This window comes from Nerophis ophidion, linkage group LG06 (assembly GCF_033978795.1).
Source record: "Nerophis ophidion isolate RoL-2023_Sa linkage group LG06, RoL_Noph_v1.0, whole genome shotgun sequence".
Classification (NCBI taxonomy): Eukaryota; Metazoa; Chordata; class Actinopteri; order Syngnathiformes; family Syngnathidae; genus Nerophis; species Nerophis ophidion.
In genome coordinates, this window is record NC_084616.1 from 22,539,343 (window position 1) to 22,561,178 (window position 21,836).

Sequence of the window (21,836 nt, forward strand, 5' to 3'; positions counted from 1 at the left end):
AGTTTTATGAATTTGTGGCCACATTATGTTTTTATTTTGGCAAATGGATGTCACATGACGTCGCATGACATCTTTCACTTGATGTGCAGGCAGCATTGACAAGAACCACACAAAATATTGCTGGTGGTTGAATATTATATCCGTGAAGGATGACGTCATCATTCCAGCTTGGAAGGATTCTCCTGGCTGATCATGTGGCGGTACGTGTAGTAGGCAGCAGCTAGCAGCGCTAGCAGCATTAGCATCTTCATCGTTCCCCACATGCTGCATCCCGACTGGACCGCCTCCTTGGCCGGTGCTGCGTTCTGATTGGAAGCTCTGCGTCTGCGGTGGGTGGGTCCCTCCGTGGAAAATGTTTGGGCTGCCTTGCTGTAATAAATTAAGAGTGTAAACGTGACTTATTTCATGTCAAGGGGGCTCTCATAATGGCAAAAAACATTATTATAAAGTCGTAAACAGTTTTTGAAGTTCTAGTTATGATAGTGATGATCAATTGATAATGAATAATTCCTACATGGCAGAAAGGTGTTTATCACGATCATGTTTGGAACCAATTAACAGCCATAAACAAGCGATTACTGTTTGTCTCTTGAGAAGCCAGAACAATATTTCACATTTCTTCTGCCAAGGAAGTTATATTGTGGACTTACTAATGTATTTAAAGGGGAACATTATCACAATTTCAAAAGGGTTAAAAACAATAAAAATCAGTTCCCAGTGGCTTGTTGTATTTTTTGAAGTTTTTTTCAAAATTTTACCGGTCCCCGAATATCCCTGAAAAAAAGCTTTAAAGTGCTTGATTTTCGCTATTTGCGATGCGACTATCCATTTCCCTGTGACGTCATACAGTGCTGCCAATGTAAACAAACAATGGCGAATAGCACAGCAAGATATAGCGACATTAGCTCGGATTCAGACTCGGATTTCAGCGGTTTAAGTGATTCAACAGATTATGCATGTATTGAAACGGATGGTTGGAGTATGAAAGTATTGAAGAAGAAACTGAAGCTATTGAGCGAATAGCTATTGACGCTATTCATAGCCATAGCATGGCCGAATAGCTGCGTAAAATGTGCGGACCAAACGATCGGGACTTTCGCATCTTGTGACACTGGAGCAACTTAAATCCTTCGATTGGTAAGTGTTTTTTTCGCTTTAAATGTGGGTGGAAGGAAACGTAATATAGTTGCAAATGCATCTGCAGGTTATCCATACATCTCTGTGCCATGTCTGCTTTAGCACCGCCGGTAAATAGCATGTTAGCATCGATTAGTGTAGCATGTTAGCATCGATTAGCTGGCAGTCAGCATCAACAGAACTCACCTTTGTGAATTCGTTGACTTTATAGTTGCAAATGCATCTGCAGGTTATCCATACATCTCTGTGCCATGTCTGCTTTAGCACCGTCGGTAAATAGCATGTTAGCGTCGATTAGCATAGCATTTTAGCATCGATTAGCGTAGCATGTTAGCATCGATTAGCTGGCAGTCAACATCAACAAAACTCACCTTTGTGAATTTGTTGACTTTATAGTTGCCAATGCATCTGCAGGTTATCCATACATCTCTGTGCCATGTCTGCTTTAGCACCGCCGGTAAATAGCATGTTAGCGTCGATTAGCATAGCATGTTAGCATCGATTAGCTGGCAGTCACGCCGCAACCAAATATGTCTGATTAGCACATAAGTCAACATCAACAAAACTCACCTTTGTGATTTCGTTGAATTTATCGTTGCAAATGCATCTGCAGATTAACCATACATCTCTGTGCTATGTCTGTCATCGCCGGTAAAATGTGGAGACACTTTGGCACATTCAATGGGGTTCTGGGGGCAGACACTTTCGCATCTTCGGGCCAGTGGTGCAACTTGAATCCCTCCCTGTTAGTGTTGTTACACCCTCCGACAACACACCGACGAGGCATGATGTCTCCCAAGTTCCAAAAAACAGTCGAAAAAACGGAAAATAACAGAGCTGAGACCCGGTGTCTGCAATGTGTTGAAAATGAAAATGGTGGCTGTATTACCTCGGAGACGTCAGGTTCTGACGTCATCGCAAAAAGAGCAAATTCATCCATTTAGAGTTTGGAAATCGGTTAAAAAAATATATGGTCTTTTTTCTGCAACATCAAGGTATATATTGACGCTTACATAGGTCTGGTGATAATGTTCCCCTTTAAAGACAAGAAAATACAGCAATTTCGTGTGACTTCAAGTGTTTAAAAAAAACAAAACAATAGCGTGACAACAATAACAATAACAACCGTGATGTGAAATGTTCATCACTTACTGTATCTCATCATCCGACTCCTCTTCTTCATTTTCGGCGTCGCGTCTTCGCATCAGCCTGCGTGGATAATATTAACGTGATTCCAAAACTGAGTATTAGTCATCAAACTAGCGGACAGTACAGTCATTGAGTTTTTTTACAAGCATAGAAATGTGCTTCACTTCTGATTGTCTATTCATCCATCCATTTCCTACCGCTTATTCCCTTTGGGGTCGCGAGGGGCACAGGTGCCTATCTCAGCTACAATCGGGCGGAAGGCGGAGTACACTCTGAACAAGGACTTGTGATTGTGTGGTCATGAAATCAATAAATATTTCTAATAACAATTTAATGCATTAAACAAATATTTCATTGATTATATTCTTTTTTTTTTTCAATATGTTGGGACCCTTTAATTAGCTTCTTAAAGGCCTACTGAAATGAGATTTTCTTATTTAAACAGGGATAGCAGGTCCATTCTATGTGTCATACTTGATCATTTCGCGATATTGCCATATTTTTGCTGAAAGGATTTAGTAGAGAACATCGACGATAAAGTTTGCAACTTTTGATCGCTAATGAAAAAAGCCCTGCCTTTACCGGAAGTCGCAGACAATGACATCACAAGGGTGAGGGCTCCTCACGTCCTCACATTGTTTATAATGGGAGCCTCCAGCAGCAACAGCTATTCGGACCGTGAAAACGACAATTTCCCCATTAATTTGAGCGAGGATGAAAGATTTGTGGATGATGATATTGATAACGAAGGACTAAAAAATAAAAAATGAAATAAAAAAAGTTGGAAAAAAAAAGGCGATTGCATTGTTACGGATACAGATGTTTTTAGACACATTTACTAGGATAATTCTGGGAAATCCCTTATCTTTCTATTGTGTTGCTAGTGTTTTAGTGAGATTAAATAGTACCTGATAGTCGGAAGGGTGTGTCCACGGGTGTGTTGACGCCAGTGTCTGAGGGAAGTCGACGGCAGCTGCATGAACGGCGCAAGCTCAGCTGATCTCTGGTAAGAGGCGACTTTTTACCACCGAAACCTGCTGGTTGACAAGTGGTCGGGAACCATGTTCGCTTGACCACTCTGATCCAGGAATTTTAAACAAGGAATCCCCGTGTGTTGGTGTGGCTAAAGGCTAAAGCTTCCCACCTCCATCTTTCTACTTTGACTTCTCCATTATTAATTGAACAAATTGCAAAAGATTCAGCAACACAGATGTCCAAATTACTGTGTAATTGCGCGATGAAAAGAGAGGACTTTTAGCTGCAAGTGGTGCTGCGCCATTATTTCCTGACAGTCCGTGACGTCACGCATACGTGTCATCATTTCACGACGTTTTCAACAAGAAACTCCGCGGGAAATTTATAATTGCAATTTAGTAAACTAAAAAGGCCGTATTGGCATGTGTTGCAATGTTAATATTTCATCATTGATATATAACATATATATATATATATATATAACAAGATTGTTTTACTGGCTTACCACATGTAAAAGTGAAAAGTGCCTATGATTGTCACACACAACACTAGGTGTGGTGAAATTCGTCCTCTGCATTTGACCCATCCCCTTGATCACCCCCTGGGAAGTGAGGGGAGCAGTGGGCAGCAGCAGTGCCCCACCCGGGAATCATTTATGGTGATTTACCCCCCAATTCCAACCCTTAATGCTAAGTGCCAAGCAGGTAGGCAATGGGTCCCATTTTTTTTATAGCCTTTGGTATGACTCGACCAGGATTTGCACTCACAACATACCAATCTCAGGGCGGACACTCTAACCACTAGGCCACTGAGTAGGTTATTAAATTTTACTGTATTTACTGTAGTAGCTTTACATATAAAAAAATACAAAATGTACTTACTAAAACCAAACAAAATGTGTTTATGTTTAGATGATCATTTTGGTTTTAATATGAAAATTGATTGAACGAATAGTATATATATATATACACATGTATATGTATGTATATATATATATATATATATATATATATATATATATATATATATATATATATATATATATATATATATATATATATATATATATATATATGTGTGTGTGTATGTACAGTGGGGCAAAAAAGTATTTAGTCAGCCACCGATTGTGCATGTTCTCCACTTAAAATGATGACAGAGGTCTGTAATTTTCATCATAGGTACACTTCAACTGTGAGAGACAGAATGTGAAAAAAAAATCCAGGAATTCACATTGCAGGAATTTTAAAGAATTTATTTGTAAATTATGGTGGAAAATAAGTATTTGGTCAACCATTGAAAGCTCTCACTGATGGAAGGAGGTTTTGGCTCAAAATCTCACGATACATGGCCCCATTCATTCTTTCCTTAACACGGATCAATCGTCCTGTCCCTTTAGCAGAAAAACAGCCCCAAAGCATGATGTTTCCACCCTCATGCTTCACAGTAGGTGTGGTGTTCTTGAGATGCAACTCAGTATTCTTCTCCCTCCAAAAACGACGAGTTGAGTTTATACCAAAAAGTTATTTTTTGGTTTCATCTGACCACATGACATTCTCCCAATCCTCTGCTGTATCATCCATGTATCCATTTTGGTATAAATTCAACTTTCACATTCTGTCTCTCACAGTTGAAGTGTACCTATTATGAAAATTACAGACCTCTGTCATCATTTTAAGTGGGAGAACTTGCACAATCGGTGGCTGACTGAAATTGTATATGTACTCTGTAGGTGTGTGTATATATATATATGTATATATATACACACACACATATATATATATATATATATATATATATATATATATATATATATATATATATATATATATATATATATATATATATATATATATATATATGTGTGTGTGTGTGTGTGTATATAAAATGATGACAGAGGTCTGTAATTTTCATCATAGGTAAACTTCAACTGTGAGAGACAGAATGTGAAAAAAAAATCGAAGAATTCACATTGTAGGAATTTTAAAGAATTTATTTGTAAATTATTGTGGAAAATAAGTATTTGGTCACTTCAAACAAGGAAGATCTCTGGCTCTCACAGACCTGTAACTTCTTCTTTAAGAAGCTCTTCTGTCCACCACTCGTTACCTATATTAATGGCACCTGTTTGAACTTGTTATCTGTATAAAAGACACCTGTCCACAGCCTCAAACAGTCAGACTCCAAACTCCACTATGGCCAAGACCAAAGAGCTGTCGAAGGACACCAGGAAAAAATTGTAGACCTGCACCAGACTGGGAAGATTGAATCTACAATAGGCAAGCAGCTTGGTGTGAAAAAATCAACTGTGGGAGCAATTATCAGAAAATGGAAGACCTACAAGACCACTGATAATCTCCCTCGATCTGGGGCTCCACGCAAGATCTCATCCCGCGGGGTCAAAATGATCATGAGAACGGTGAGCAAAAATCCCAGAACCACACGGGGGGACCTGGTGAATGACCTGCAGAGAGCTGGAACCAAAGTAACAAAGGCTACCATCAGTAACACACTACGCCAACAGGGAATCAAATCCTGCAGTGCCAGACGTGTCCCCCTGCTTAAGCCAGTGCATGTCCAGGCCCGTCTGAAGTTTGCCAGAGAGCACATGGGAGAATGTCATGTGGTCAGATGAAACCAAAACAGAACTTTTTGGTATAAACTCAACTCGTCGTGTTTGAAGGAAGAAAAATACTGAGTTGCATCCCAAGAACACCATACCTACTGTGAAGCATGGGGGTGGAAACATCATGCTTTGGGGCTGTTTTTCTGCTAAGGGGACAGGACGATTGATCCGTGTTAAGGAAAGAATGAATGGGGACATGTATTGTGAGATTTTGAGCCAAAACCTCCTTCCATCAGTGAGAGCTTTGAATGGTTGACCAAGTACTTATTTTCCACCATAATTTACAAATAAATTATTTAAAATTCCTACAAAGTGAATTCCTGGATTTTTTTTCACTATCTGTCTCTCACAGTTGAAGTGTACCTATGATGAAAATTACAGACCTCTGACATCATTTTAAGTGGAAGAACTTGCACAATCGGTGGCTGACTAAATACTTTTTTGCCCTAATATATATATTATATATATATATATATTTTTTTTTTTGTGTATATATATACATATATATATATATATATATATATATATATATATATACACAAACCCCATTTCCATTTGAGTTGGGAAATTGTGTTAGATGTAAATATAAACGGAATACAATGATTTGCAAATCATTTCCTACCCATATTCAGTTGAATATGCTACAAAAACAACATATTTGATGTTCAAACTGATTAACAATTTTTGTTTGCAAATAATCATTAACTTTAGAATTTGATGCCAGCAACACGTGACAAAGAAGTTGGGAAAGGTGGCAATAAATACTGATAAAGTTGAGGAATGCTAATAAAACACTTATATGGAACATCCCACAGGTGTGCAGGCTAATTGGGAACAGTTGGGTGCCATGATTGGGTATAAAAGCAGCTTCCATGAAATGCTAAGTTATTCACAAACAAGGATAAGATGGGATGAGGGTCACCACTTTGTTAGCAAATTGTCGAACAGTTTTAGAACAACATTTCTCAACGTGCTATTGCAAGGAATTTAGGGATTTTACCATCTACGGTCCGTAAAATAATCAAAAAGTTCAGAGAATCTGGAGAAATCACTGCACATAAGAGATGATATTACGGACTTTTGATCCCTCAGGCGCTGCATCAAAAACCGACATCAGTGTGTAAAGGATATCACCACATGGGCTCAGGAACACTTCATAAAACCACTGGCATTAACTACAGTTGGTCCCTACATCTGTAAGTGCAAGTTAAAACTCTACTATGCAAAGCCAAACCCGTTTATCAACAATATCCTGAAATGCCGCCGACTTGGCTGGGCCCGAGCTCACCGAAGATAGACTGATGCAAAGTGGAAAGGTGTTCTGTGGTCTGACGAGTCCACATTTCAAATTATATTTGGAAACAGAGGATGTGGTGTTCTCCAGAACAAAGAGGAAAATAACCATTCGGATTGTTATAGGCCCAAAGTTCAAAAGCCAGCATCTGTGATGGTAAGGGGGTGTATTAGTGCCCAAGGCATGGGTAACTTACACATCTGTGAAGGCACAATTAATCCTGAAAGGTCCATACAGGTTTTGGAGCAACATCTGTTGTTATCCAAGCAACGTTATCATGGACGCCCCTGCTTATTTCAGGAAGACAAGTGTTACAACAGCGTGGTTTCGTAAAAAAAGAGTGCGGGTACTTTCCTAGCCCGCCTGCAGTCCAGACCTGTCTCCCATGGAAAATGTGTGGCGCATTATGAAGCGTAAAATATGACAGCGGAGACCCCGGACTGTTGAACGACTGAAGCTCTACATAAAACAAGAATGGTAAAGAATTCCACTTTCAAAGCTTCAACAATTAGTTTCCTCAGTTCCTAAACGTTTATTGAGTGTTGCTAAAAGAAAAGGTGATGTAACACAGTGGTGAACATGTCCTTTCCCAACTACTTTGGCAAGTGTTGCAGCCATGAAATTCTAAGTTAATTATTATTTGCAAAGAAAAATAAAGTTTATGAGTTTGAACACCAAATATCTTGTCTTTGTAGTGCATTCAATTGAATATGGGTTGAAAATGTTTTGCAAATCATTGTATTCCGTTTATATTTACATCTAACACAATTTCCCAACTCAGATGGAAGCAGGGTTTGTACATACGCACGCACGCGCGCGCGCACGCGCACACACACACACACACACACACACACACACACACACACACACGCACACATCAGGGATCTCTTTGAGTTCATCCCAAAAAAGGATCACATTAATCATGAATAAACGCAGACTAACTGTGCCATTAATTTTTCCCGCACATGTTCCTTTACGTTAAGCGTGGATGGTTGGTTACCTGAAAGAAGTGTTGTTATCTGTTAGTGATAGGGCTGGTCGATAAAACGATATCAATAAAAAATGGGCTCACTAAAACATTTGATAATTTTTTTTCCTTCTTGGTGAAAAGAAAGTGAAAGTATGGAAGCAAGGTTAGTTGCATGAACTAAGACACTCGCACTCTGGTAACCGAGCAATGCAGAAAGTCATCCCCGATCAGTGGGAGTGTCACGCTAACAGCCAATCAGGTGACAGTATCAACGGTCGGGTTTGGTTGATTCTTTGCATGGAGTGAGAAGAGAATGTAAAAATTAAGAAATTGTGGGTAAAAGAGAAAAATGTCACCTGGACAGGTTTTTGGATTTTTTTTAAAAAGGTACCATAGTCATACCAGTGTGGTCTGTAAATGATGCAGGGGAAGACTGCTAATACCACACCACTTTAGGTGTGCTCACCCTTTAGAGCACAACTGTAACTTCCTGCCACTAAACCTGCAGAAAATAGTTCTTCCTCGGTTTCTCTCTGTTTGCATTTTCACACTTTGCGCTATTTTCTTACACTTTACGAAGCATTTCTTACATATTCCTTCATTTTAAGAGATTGATGTTAAGCGTGTGTGTGTGTGCCTGTGTGTGCGTGTGTGTGTGTGTTAAACTGCACTCACATGTCAGAGTATCCTTCTTGTTTGACCTAAGAAAATGAAAGCAGAAGGAATGTGAGGTGATGGACTGTTGTTGTTATTATTTTTAGGGCCCTATTGAAATGTTGGGATGTCTTTTTGAGGCTCTTAAAGGCTTACTAAAATGAGATTTTCTTATTTAAATGGGAATAGCAGGTCCATTCGATGTGTCATACTTGATCATTTCGCGATATTGCCATATTTCTGCTGAAAGGATTTAGTAGAGAAAATCGACGATAAAGTTTGCCACTTTTGGTACTTGCTGAAAAAGCCTCGCCTTTACCGGAAGTCGCAGACGATGACGTCGCAAATGTGGGGGCTCCTAACATATTCACATTGAATTTAATGGGAGCCTCCAACAAAAAGTGCTAATCGGACCGAGAAAACGACAATTTCCCCATTAATTTGAGCGAGGTAGAAAGATTTGTGTTTGAGGATATTGATAGCGACAGACTAGAAAAAAAAAAAAAAAAATTAAAAAACGAGTTAAAAAAAAAAACGCGATAGCATTGGGACGTATTCCGATGTTTTTAAACACATTTACTAGGATAATTCTGGGAAGTCCCTTATCTTTCTATTGTGTTGCTAGTGTTTTCGTGAGTTTAATATTACCTGATAGTCGGAGGGGTTTGTCCACGGGTGTCTTGACGCCATGTCTCACGGGTGTTGACGACGGCTGTACGGTCAACACAATCTCAGCTGATATCTGGCAAGTGGCGACTTTTTAACCACAATTTTGTCAACGAAACCTGCTGGTTGACATGTGGTCGGGATCCATGTCTGCTTGACCGCGCTCTGATCCATAGTAAAGTTTTAGCTCCGGGAATTTTAAACAAGGAATCACCGTGTGTTTGTGTGGCTAAAGGCTAAAGCTTCCCAACTCCATCTTTCTACTGTGACTTCTCCAATATTAATTGAACAAATTGCAAAAGATTTAGGAACACAGATCTCCAAAATACTATGTAATTACGCGGTTAAAGCAGACGATTTTTACCTGTGTGTGTGCGCAGCGCCCATATTTCCTAAAAACGGGTGACGTCCTGTGTACACGTCATCATTACACGACGTTTCCAAGGCGAAACTCCCGGGAAATTTAAAATGATAATTTAGTAAACTAAAAAAGCTGTATTGGCATGTGTTGCAATGTTAATATTTCATCATTGATGTACAAACTATCAGACTGCGTGGTGGGTAGTAGTGGGTTTCAGTAGGCCTTTAAAATGCACAAAAAGTACCCCTATTTTGTAGGTGTCAGGTATGGAGAAAAATGTTATATTTGGGGGTCCCGAAATTTTTTTGGGCAGGTCACGTAAGGTCAGTAAGGCATGCTGGCTGACTCGCATGAACCCTGCGGGACAGCGACGGCGAGAGCCCTTTCAACGCTATCAATATTATCATTATTATTATTATTATTATTATCATTATTATTATTATCATTATTTTTATTATAATTATTGTTATTATCATTATTACCATTACTATTATCATCATCATTACTATTGTCATTATCATTATTATTTTTACTATTACCCTGATCATTAACATCATTAATATCACTATTATCATTATTACCATCAATATTATTATTATTATCATCATCATCATCATTATTGTTATCATTATTCTTATAGTATCATTACTATTTTTATTATTATTACTATCATTATTATACACATTATCATCATCCTCATCATTATTATTATCATTATCTTTATTATCATTATTATTATTATCAGCATCATTATTATTATCAATATTATTATTATCATTTTTATTATTATCTTTATTATTATTATCATCATCATTAATATTATTATTATCATTATTATCATCATTATTATTATCATTAACATTAATATGATTATCAACTTTTTTATTATTATCAACATCAATATTATTAAAAACATAAATGTTATTATCATTATTATTATTATCATCATTATCATTAGTATTATCATTATTATTATTATCATAATTATTACCCATCCATCCGTTTTCTACCGCTTATTCCCTTTTGGGGTCGCGATGCCTATCTCAGCTACAACCGGGCGGAAGGCAGGGTATTATTATCATAATTTTTATTATCATCATCTTTATTGTCATCATGATTATTATCATTATTATTATTATTATCGTTATTATAATCATTATTATTGCCATTATAATTATTTTGATCATTATTATTATTATTGTCATTATTACTAGAGATGTCCGATAATATCGGCAGTCCGATATTATCGGCCGATAAATGCTTTAAAATGTAACATCGGAAATTATTGGTATCGGTTTCAATAAGTAAAATTTATGACTTTTTAAAAGGCCGCTGTACGGAGTGGTAAATGAATGTAGGGAGAAGTACAGAGCTCCAATAAACCTTAAAGGCACTGCCTTTGCGTGTCGGCCCAATCGCATAATATCTACGGCTTTTCACACACACACAAGTGAGTGCAATTTATACTTGGTCAACAGCCATACAGGTCACACTGAGGCTTGCCGTATAAACAACTTAAACACTGTTGAAAATATGCGCCACACTGTGAACCAACACCAAACAAAAATGACAAACATTTCGGGAGAACATCCGCACTGTAACACAACATAAACACAACAGAACAAATACCCAGATCCCTTGCAGCACTAACTCTTCCGGGACGCTACAATATACACCCCTGCTACCCACTTGAACACCGCCGCCCCCAATCCCCCCCACCACAACCTCCTCATGCTCTCTCAGGAAGAGCATGTCCCAAATTCCAAGCTGCTGTTTTGAGGCATGTTAAAAAAAAAAAATGCATGGCAGTTCTTTGTTGGGATTTTTTTCCATAACTTGAATTGATTGTTTAATGCATCCAGCGGGGCAGCACAACAAAGTTAGGCATAATAATGTGTTAATTCCACAACTGTATATATCGGTATCGGTTGATATCAGAATCGATAATTAAGAGTTGGACAATATCGGAATATCGGATATCGGCAAAAAAGCCGTTATCGGACATCTCTAATTATTACTATTATTGTTATCATTATTGCTATTATCATCATCATTATTATTTTGTATTATCATTATTATTATGAAGGAATGTGAGATTATGAAATAGAGTTAAAGCATATAAATTGGAATCAAAGAGTGCTGATAATAAAAGTACTCACCGTGTTGTGATACGTGATGTATGTTACTTCTTCTTCTGTAAAGAAACAAAACAATAACAAACAATTTTCACTGCTTTTCTTGCTTTGTTTTTGGATTTCACGACAATGTTTTTTTTATTATGAGGCACTTTTACCAAAAACATGTTCATTGTGTGTTTGTAATAGTTGTGATCCTAACACGGGACAAAATCATGTAAATTATAATTTTAACATTTTGATTAGGTTTTTAAATGGAGAGTGTGGGATAATGTGGTACAAAATGTATTTTCATGATAAAAACAAATTGCTTGTGGAACAAAATCCACCACAAATATTAATATTTGAGTAGATAAATAAAACTTCATGATTAAAAGGCATTAATAGATAAATAGGAGTGTACCAATACAATTTTTACACTTCCGATACGACAGCAATATTGAAAGATGTAAAACAATAATATGTGGCCTTATCCAACACTTTTATGAGTGGATCTTTAAGAGTTACTGTATTTTTTTTTTAAATGTCATTGTTTAAAAAATAATAATGAATCAAAATCAACGTTATGAATTATCGGCCTACTTCAGGCTCAAAATACTTCACATCAAATATTCCACTTTGAACATTTTGGCAGGGAAATGTTGCATGTTTTGTGTTTTTGCCATAAAAAAACTGGGTTTTCTTGATCAAAAAGAGCATAAAACATTTAAAAGAAAGGTTTACGTTTTGTATTGATGGATCTTAAGTGGATCTAGAGCAGTGATCGTGAACTACGGTGGGCTCCATCTAGTGGTACGCCAAAGAATCACTTATAATTAAACATTCAAACCCAGTGTTACTGTTCAAATCTGTGTGGAATGTTAAAATAGCTAAACATATTAAATATACTTGTTAAATAAAACCTCTGACTTGTTTAAATACTTCTGGCTGTTGTGCTACTGTGTTCTAATGTACTTGGAGAGCCAAGTGTTTTCTGAGGCAGTACTTGGTGAAAAACGTTTGGGAACCACTGATCTAGAGATTTCAGCAAAGAAAACAGATCCAGGATGTTGTCAGCAGGAAATAAAATAGATTCTCACCTTCCTCCCTGTAGAAAGTTTTATCCGAGGAGGCTTTCTCTGGCTGCTTTTTCATGGCCTTGTCAAGCTTCTTCTCGTACAACCTGCGAGTGGAGTCTACCGGAAAAAACATGGAGGTAAATTTGTGATTTCACTGAATTTAAGTAGCTTTGCATTTATATTTTGTGAACTGGATGTTAGAAATCAAATTGTGCTGACGATTTCATTACATTTTCATTTAATTCACCAGAATAGGTCATGAGTTTAGACACAACTAATATTTCTGCACCGGATTTTTACACAATAAGTTTCAAAACAATGTATTTAAAAAAAAAAAAAAAACATTTTTAAAAACATGTTGCTGAAAATTTTTTATTCAATCCGCAAGATTTGAATGAACAAAATATGTGCGCAAACTCACTTTGTTCAGATAAAGTAATGTAAAATGCTGTGCAAAAAAACAAAAAATCAATGCAGAAACATTTGTTGCTTCAAAACTCAAGAGCCACATCTGATAAATGAAATTAAATAAAAATGTAATGAAATCGTCAGTATTTATTCCTCAGTTGCATAGATTGAGTGAAATGAGTCTTGAGTTGAAGCAACGGTTATTTCTGCACAGAATTTTTTTTACACTGAATTATTTTACAGTGAATTATTTTACATCAAATTGTATACACTGAATTATTTTACACTTAATTATTTTACATTGAATGTTATACACTGAAGTATTTTACACAGAATTATTTTTACACTGAATAATTTCACACTGCATGTCTTTACATTTAATTTTATAAACTCAATTTCTTTAAACTGGATTCCAAAACAATGTATTTTCACACACTGAATTTTCAAAACAAACACATTTTGCCCAAAAAGTACGGATGTAATGGGTTCGATTCCCACCTTTCCTATTCGCAAGAATTTAGTTAAAAATTGTTGTTTTGCACTAAAAAATTACTTTTTGAAGAATGTATTCCCCAATAAGTTTTGTACGAAACATGCATTAAGTTAAATCCAGATTTGATTACAAAAGTGTAAAAATCATTTCACATATTAAGACATTTAAAAACTGAGTTACTTCACACTGATTTTGTTTTACACTGAATACCAAAACACTGTGTTCACACACCAAATTTTTAAACACACAAAGTTTTCCCATACATTTTTATTTTATGAACTTGTCAGCATAATTTGATGTAAATAAACAATTCAGTTCACAAAATCCCAAAACAAAATATTCAAAGATTCATAAATTCAGTCCCCAAAAAAGTTTTTCATATTAAAGACACACTTTAACCTCTATAAAAAAATAAACACAAACATTCCACCATTTTATCTCCAAATAATGTGCATTAAGAAGACGTTTAATTAAACAAATACATCCATTTTCCAAAAATGACTTGACTACAATATCCACTTCTCAACAACGATTAACTATTATTTATGTATTTATGATAGCTAGGCAAAAAAAAAATTGAATAACCAAACACTTCAGTGAGTTTTGAGCAGAAAATATTTGCATTTCTTACCAACTATTGGTCCATGTTTTATTCCATAATCTGTCAGCATCTTGCTGAGCTCTTCATCACTTTTTTCACCCAAAGACATCTGCATTGATTACAAAAATAGATAGATAGATGGATAGATAGATGGATAGATAGATAGATAGATAGATAGATAGATAGATAGATAGATAGATAGATAGATAGATAGATAGATAGATAGATAGATAGATAGATAGATAGATAGATAGATAGATAGATAGATAGATAGATAGATAGATAGACAGATAGATAGATAGATAGATAGATAGATAGATGGATAGATAGATACAAACCCCGTTTCCATATGAGTTGGGAAATTGTGTTAGATGTAAATATAAACAGAATACAATGATTTGCAAATCCTTTTCAACCCATATTCAATTGAATGCACTACAAAGAAAAGATATTTGATGTTCAAATTCATAAACTTAATTTTTTTTTGCAAATAATAATTAACTTGGAATTTCATGGCTGCAACACGTGCCAAAGTAGTTGGGAAAGGGCATGTTCACCACTGTGTTACATCACATTTTCTTTTAACAACACTCAATAAACGTTTTTGAACTGAGGAAACTAATTGTTGAAGCTTTGAAAGTGGAATTATTTACCATTCTTGTTTTATGTACAGCTTTAGTCGTTCAACAGTCCGGGGTCTCCGCTGTCGTATTTTACGCTTCATAATGCGCCACACATTTTTGATGGGAGACATGTCTGGACTGCAGGCGGTCCAGGAAAGTACCCGCACTCTTTTACTACGAAGACTCGCTGTTGTAACACGTGGCTTGGCATTGTTTTGCTGAAATAAGCAGGGGCGTCCATGATAACGTTGCTTGGATGACAACATATGTTGCTCCAAAACCTGTATGGACCATTCAGCATTAATGGTACCTTCACAGATGTGTAAGTTACCCATGCCTTGGGCACTAATACACCCCCTTACCATCACAGATGCTGGCTTTTGAACTTTGCGCCTATAACAATCCGGATGGTTATTTTCCTCTTTGTTCCGGAGAACACAACATCCATTGTTTCCAAATATAATTTGAAATGTGGACTCGTCAGACCACAGAACACTTTTCCACTTTGCATCAGTCCATCTTAGATGAGCTCGGGCCCAGCGAAGCCGGCGGCGTTCCTTTGTGTTGTTGATAAATGGCTTTCGCTTTGCATAGTAGAGTTTTAACTTGCACTTACAGATGTAGGGACCAACTGTAGTTACTGACAGTGGTTTTATAAAGGGTTCCTGGGCCCTTGTGGTGATATCCTTTGCACACTGATGTGAGTTTTTGATGCAGTACCGCCTGAGGGTTCAAAGGTCCGTAATATCATCGCTTACGTGCAGTGATTTCTCCTGATTCTCTGAACCTTTTGATGATTTTACGGACCGTAGATGGTAAAATCCCTAAATTCCTTGCAATAGCTCGTTGAGAAATGTTGTTCTAAAACTGTTCGACAATTTTCTTACAAATTGGTGACCCTCACCCCATCCTTATGTGTGAATGACTTAGCATTTCATGGAAGCTGCTTTTATACCCAATCATGGCACCCACCTGTTCCCAATTAGCCTGCACACCTGTGGGATGTTCCAAATAAGGGTTTGATGAGCATTCCTCAACTTTATCAGTATTTATTGCCACCTTTCCCAACTTCTTTGTCACGTGTTGCTGGCATCAAATTCTAAAATTAAGGATTATTTGGAAGAAAAAAAAATGTTTAGCAGTTGTAATATTAAATATGTTATCTTTGTAGCATATTCAACTGAATATGGGTTGGAAATGATTTGCAAATCATTGTATTCTGTTTATATTTGCATCTAACACAATTTCCCAGCTCATATGGAAACGGGGTTTGTAGATAGATAGATAGACAGATAGACAGATAGATAGATAGATAGATAGATAGATAGATAGATAGATAGATAGATAGATAGATAGATAGATAGATAGATAGATAGATAGATAGATAGATAGATAGATAGATAGATAGATAGATAGATAGATAGATAGATAGACATACTCCTGTTTATCGCTAGTTACGCAGATTCTTTGCGGAAAAGATAGGTTAATACGTCAAACTATGGGCACAAGTCCGTAAAATTGTCCAGTCAAAAAGTCAGAAATGAAAAACAATAAAACAAAAAAGAGGTTGGAATGCAAAATGAAAAGATTCAAACTTACGTTTGACAAAGAAAAGAGTTCCGGGTTGTGGAAAAAAAAGCGTGCGGACGGGTTAGCTTGATAAGTTGAAAAGAGGGCGTCACCCCTGGAATGTCTGAATGACGTCACTACAGTGGATTTAATGGAGACGTGAATTAATAATTTCTATATATATCCATCCATTTTCTACCGCTTATTCCCTTTTGGGTTCGCGGGGGCGCTGGCGCCTATCTCAGCTACAATCGGGCGAAGGTGGGGTACACCCTGGACGAGTCGCCATTTCGGTAAATACATTTTAGTCGTGATAAATGAGGCACACTATTACTTTTTGACAACCACATCTTAAGGCCTTATTAGCATAGTTATATAACCTTGTTTGGGCATGATGTCGTTCTTGTCGATGGCAACATGTTTTGGTGGCGGGCTCATGAGCAGGAATAGTATCACTTGTGGGTTCGGATCCCAAATTGGATGTTTTGCTAGAATTTTTTTTTTGAATAATTATTTTGCAATAAAAACATTGATTATTGAACAATATGTTCCCCAATAAGTTTTGTATAAGCATGCATCAAATGAAATCCAAATTTGATTTTAAAAAACTGTGAAATCGTTTTACAAATAAGAAGTTTGAAACTTTTTATTCAAGGGTGGTTCAAAAAAAAAAAAAAATTGTGGCATGGCGCAAATTTATCAAGATGTGGCCCTCGTATAGACATGACTCAGAGTAGTCCATGTACAACTTGCACAGCAGACCACACGCACACACTAACGTGAGCACCACTGGCCACGTTGAGGCCCTCTGCAGAATTTTAACTTTAGGCCTCTTATTTTAAAAAAAAATAATAATATTTTTTTATCATGGGGATCGATTTTTATCACTTTTTTTAGTCAAACTTGATTTAATTTGGTTCGTATGGTTCACTGTGGACACGGAACATTAAAATAACGTTAATTAAAGGCCTACTGAAACCCACTACTACCCACCACGCAGTCTGATAGTTTATATATCAATGATGAAATAATAACATTGCAACACATGCCAATACGGCCTTTTAGTTTACTAAATTGCAATTTTAAATTTCCCGGGAGTTTCTTCTTGAAAACGTTGCGTATTGATGACGTGTAAGCGTGACGTCACGGACTTTAGGAAATATGAGCGCTGCGTACACACACTGCTAAAAGTCGTCTGCTTTAACTGTGTAATTACACTGTATTTTGGACATCTGTGTCGCTGAATCTTTTGCAATTTGTTCAATTAATATTAGAGAAATCAAAGTAGAAAGATGGAGTTGGGAAGCTTTAGCCTTTAGCCACACAAACACACGGTGATTCTTGTTTAAAATTCCCGGAGGTGAAACTTTACTATGGATCAGAGCGGTCAGGCGAACATGGTTCCCGACCACGTTGTTAACCAGCAGGTTTCGGTGAGAAAATTGTGGTAAAAATTCGCTTCTTACCGGAGATCAGCTGAGCTTGCGCCGTCCATAAAGCTGCCGTCCACTTTCCTGAGACACTGGTGTCAAAACACCCGTGGACACACACCTCCGACTATCAGGTACTGTTAACTCAATAAAACACTAGCAACCCAGATAGAAAGATAAGGGGATTCCAGAATTATCCTAGTAAATGTGTCTAAAAACATCGGAATCCGTCCCAATGCAGTCACGTTTTTCTTTTTTTAAACTTTTTTCTTTTTTATTCATTTTTTTTTCTAGTCCGTCGCTATCAATATCCTCAAACACAAATTTTTCATCCTCGCTCAAATTAATGGGGAAATTGTTCGTTTTCTCGGTCCGAATAGCTCTTTTTGTTGGAGGGTCGCATTAAAAATAATGTGAGGATGTGAGAGCTATCAACGGGTGATGTCATCGTCTGCAACTTCCGGTAAATGCAGGGCTTTTCTGTAGCGACCAAAAGTGCGAACTTTATCGTCGATGTTCTCTATCAATCAATCAATCAATCAATGTTTACTTATATAGCCCTAAATCACTAGTTTCTCAAAGGCTGCACAAACCACAACACAAACCACTACGACATCCTCGGTTGGACCACATAAGGGCAAGGAAAACTCACACCCAGTGGGACGTCGGTGACAATGATGACTATGAGAACCTTGGAGAGGACAAAAGCAATGGATGTCGACCGGGTCTAACATGATACTGTGAAAGTTCAATCAATAATGGATCCAACACAGCCGTGAGAGTCCAGTCCAAAGCGGATCCAACACAGCAGGCGAGAGTCCCGTTCACAACGGAGCCAGCAGGAAACCATCCCAAGCGGAGGCGGATCAGCAGCGCAGGATGTCCCAAGCCGATACACAGGCAAGCAATCCATCCTGGGTCCCGACTCTGGACGAGCGGTCCATTCTGGGTCCCGACTCTGGACAGCCAGTACGTCCATCCATGGTCATACGGACCTGACCCCCTCCTCAAGGGAGAGTGGGACATAGGAGAAACTAAAATCCTTCCAGCAAAAATATGGCAATATCGCGAAATGACCAGTATGACAGATAGAATGGACCTGCTATCCCCCGTTTAAATAAGAAAATCTCATTTCAGTAGGCTTTAAGGGTTCCCCAATGTTCAGTTAGAAACCCAACCTGGAACAGACCTTTAGAGAATGTTCCTAGCAAAAACTTAGTCTGACTTAGCTTCTGTTGAGAACTTTGGCAGCAAGCCTTCTCCATTTTGTTCAATCATGGGATACCTCTTCAGCCCCTGCCAAGTTGAGGTCTTGGTCTTTGAGAAGAGTTCTTGTCTGTGTGTGTGTTTTGGTCGTCTCCTATCTTCTTCCACCAGGGAGCATGTCATTGCTACCTCTGGGTCATGTTTTGGTGGCATTCCAAGTATTTCATCATGTCATGTTTCTGTGTCTTGGCTGAGTGGTTGTGTCTTAGTTTTGTTGGTCATTTGATCTTCTGGATTGTTCTTAGACAGCGTTGTTGGAAAGCATCCAGTTTCTCCTAATCCTTACAGGGATTTTCCAGGTCTTGCTAGCACAGAAATCTGTAGGAGGTACAACAGACCTGAAGAGCTTTGACTTTTAGCGTCATGGATATTCCCCCACGAGACTATATTGGCTGCATTCTTCTGGAGACAGCTTTGGCTTTACCGATGCGGGAACTGATGTCCGTCTCAACATTCCCACCGGATGTAAATTTACTTCCAAGGTATGTGGATCTTTACCAACAATTCTCCACTTATTGTTACCTGGTCGGTTGGCTGGTGGTCCCCAATCTGCATGGTGTTTGTCTTTTGCCAGCTGATCTGTAGACCATAGCTGCATTTCACTCAAGAGTGGATGTCTTTTCTTGAAAGATTGCTCTTGATTCTGCCAGCAAAGCCATGTCGTCCGCAGAGTCCAGGTCTGGTGTTGTGTACCACCAGAGGGTGGTTGGTCCATTGCCTTACTAAGAACATGGTCGTGGTGGTCTTTCTCCTGTGATGATATCGCAGAAGTCTGTGTTTCCTGATCTAACTTTCACACAGCATCTGGATCCTTCCGAGAGATTTTTGAAGATGTCTGTAAAAATCTCCAGGCTGCGATGTTTTTTTTCCAAAATGGCGCTGCTGTAGTGGCTGCTGTTGGCAGGAGCTCTGTGCTCTTGTGTCATCCTACTGTGTTTCCCTCTTGTTTTCATGTGTTATTATATTTGTTTGCCTTTTGGTCCAGGACCCTTCGGGACTGTGTGACAAAGGGTGGCACTTTCGTGACCTCTGTGGTGCTTTTTTTGGGGACTTCTGGATCTGCCTCCCAGGAGCCTTTTGGCCATGGAGACCAGCTGCTGGGTGTCTGCCACACCGGAGTCGGTTTGGAGGGACTGGAGGAGATGCGGATGAGGGGACAGGGTTGCGGAGCTAGCACTGAGCACCGGGACGGAGAGGCTTCGCGGTGTCTTGGCTGGGTGAGCAGGTGTCGGACACTTCAGTCACCTTGGACGTATCCTTGCTCATCCATGCGGACTGGACATTGGCCGAGAGTGGAGTCGGCTGTCTTGGTTGCTTTGTTGGGTCTGCTCCTGTCTCTGGCCATGCTCCCTCCACCCCAGCGGACGATGGCGTGGAACACCACAGAGGCCACCACAGTGGATATGTTTCATTTACTTTTTATTCATAGCTGTATGTAGAAGTGTCTGGTTATATCTGCTGCTTTAATGATTTTAATGTCCTCTGTGTTCTTTGATGGTTGATGTTTCCCTCTTACACACATGCAAGAGGGATGTGTACTATGGCTATGAGTTGTTGTTTTTTTTTTCCTGGGCCTCAGTCTGCACTCCCTCTCCAGGGCTCAGGCTAAGACCGATTTTTTTATTTTATTTTAATCTTCGTTTTTTTTCTCCCATTCCTCCCACTTGTTTACCTGTATCTCATCTTTTTTGTAAGGGGCGCTGGAAGCCGGCAGACCCGTCAGCGATCCCGTTCTGTCTCCCTGCAATGTTTGTCTGATCTTGAATGGGATTGTGCTGAAAATTTGAATTTTCCTGAAGGAACTCTCCTGACGGAATAAATAAAGTACTATCTAATCTAATCTAATATGTTTTTAGTAATTTCCACAAGGTGTCTCTAAATGCTCTTTTAAAGTCTGTGCAGCTTATTGAAAGTGCTGCCTGCAGTTCAAGGCCTTACATTCCCTAAATATTGAGAGAACTTTTTTTCAGGGGGACTCTGCCAAAATTTGAAGAGTTGGCCATTTCTGTGGTATTAATGAGATTGTAAAGGACTTTTTAAGATCCTCTCTCCATAGAATAACAACCAGGGCCCTGAGAGAGCCCATCAACACGAGCATACCCCCCTCCCCCATCCTAACCTACTCAGTGGCCTAGTCTGAGGTTGTGAGTTCAAACCCCGGCCGAGTCATACCAAAGACTATAAAAGTGGGACCCATTACCTCCCTGCTTGGCACTCAGCATCAAGGGTTGGAATTGGAGGTTAAGTTGGGGGTTAAATGACCAAAAATTATTCCCGGGCGTGGTACCGCTGCTGCCCGCTGCTCCCCTCACCTCCCAGGGGGTGATCAAGGGTGATGGGTCAAATGGAGAGAATAATTTCGCCACACCTCGTGTGTGTGTGACAATCATTGGTACTTTAACTTTAACTTTAACTTTAACTTTA

At 38.4% G+C, this 21,836-nt stretch overlaps 1 protein-coding gene across 2 annotated transcripts; it reads right to left on the reverse strand.

Moving 5' to 3' along the window:
* Positions 1-2: 2 nt before the first annotated feature.
* emd (emerin) lies at positions 3-16,902 on the reverse strand. 2 transcript variants are annotated; one of them, XM_061903104.1, is made up of 7 exons: positions 16,747-16,902; positions 14,555-14,633; positions 13,044-13,139; positions 11,989-12,023; positions 8,824-8,849; positions 2,290-2,346; positions 3-369 (listed from the first exon to the last, which is right to left on the reverse strand). In XM_061903104.1, the coding sequence occupies exons 2-7, from the start codon at positions 14,631-14,633 to the stop codon at positions 159-161; spliced, it is 504 nt and encodes a 167-aa protein (XP_061759088.1). In that variant the 5' UTR covers positions 16,747-16,902; the 3' UTR covers positions 3-158. The 2 variants fall into 2 exon arrangements, with proteins under 2 accessions (XP_061759088.1, XP_061759089.1); XM_061903105.1 differs by lacking the exon at positions 16,747-16,902 and adding an exon at positions 16,586-16,649.
* Between the last annotated feature and the right edge of the window lie 4,934 nt (positions 16,903-21,836).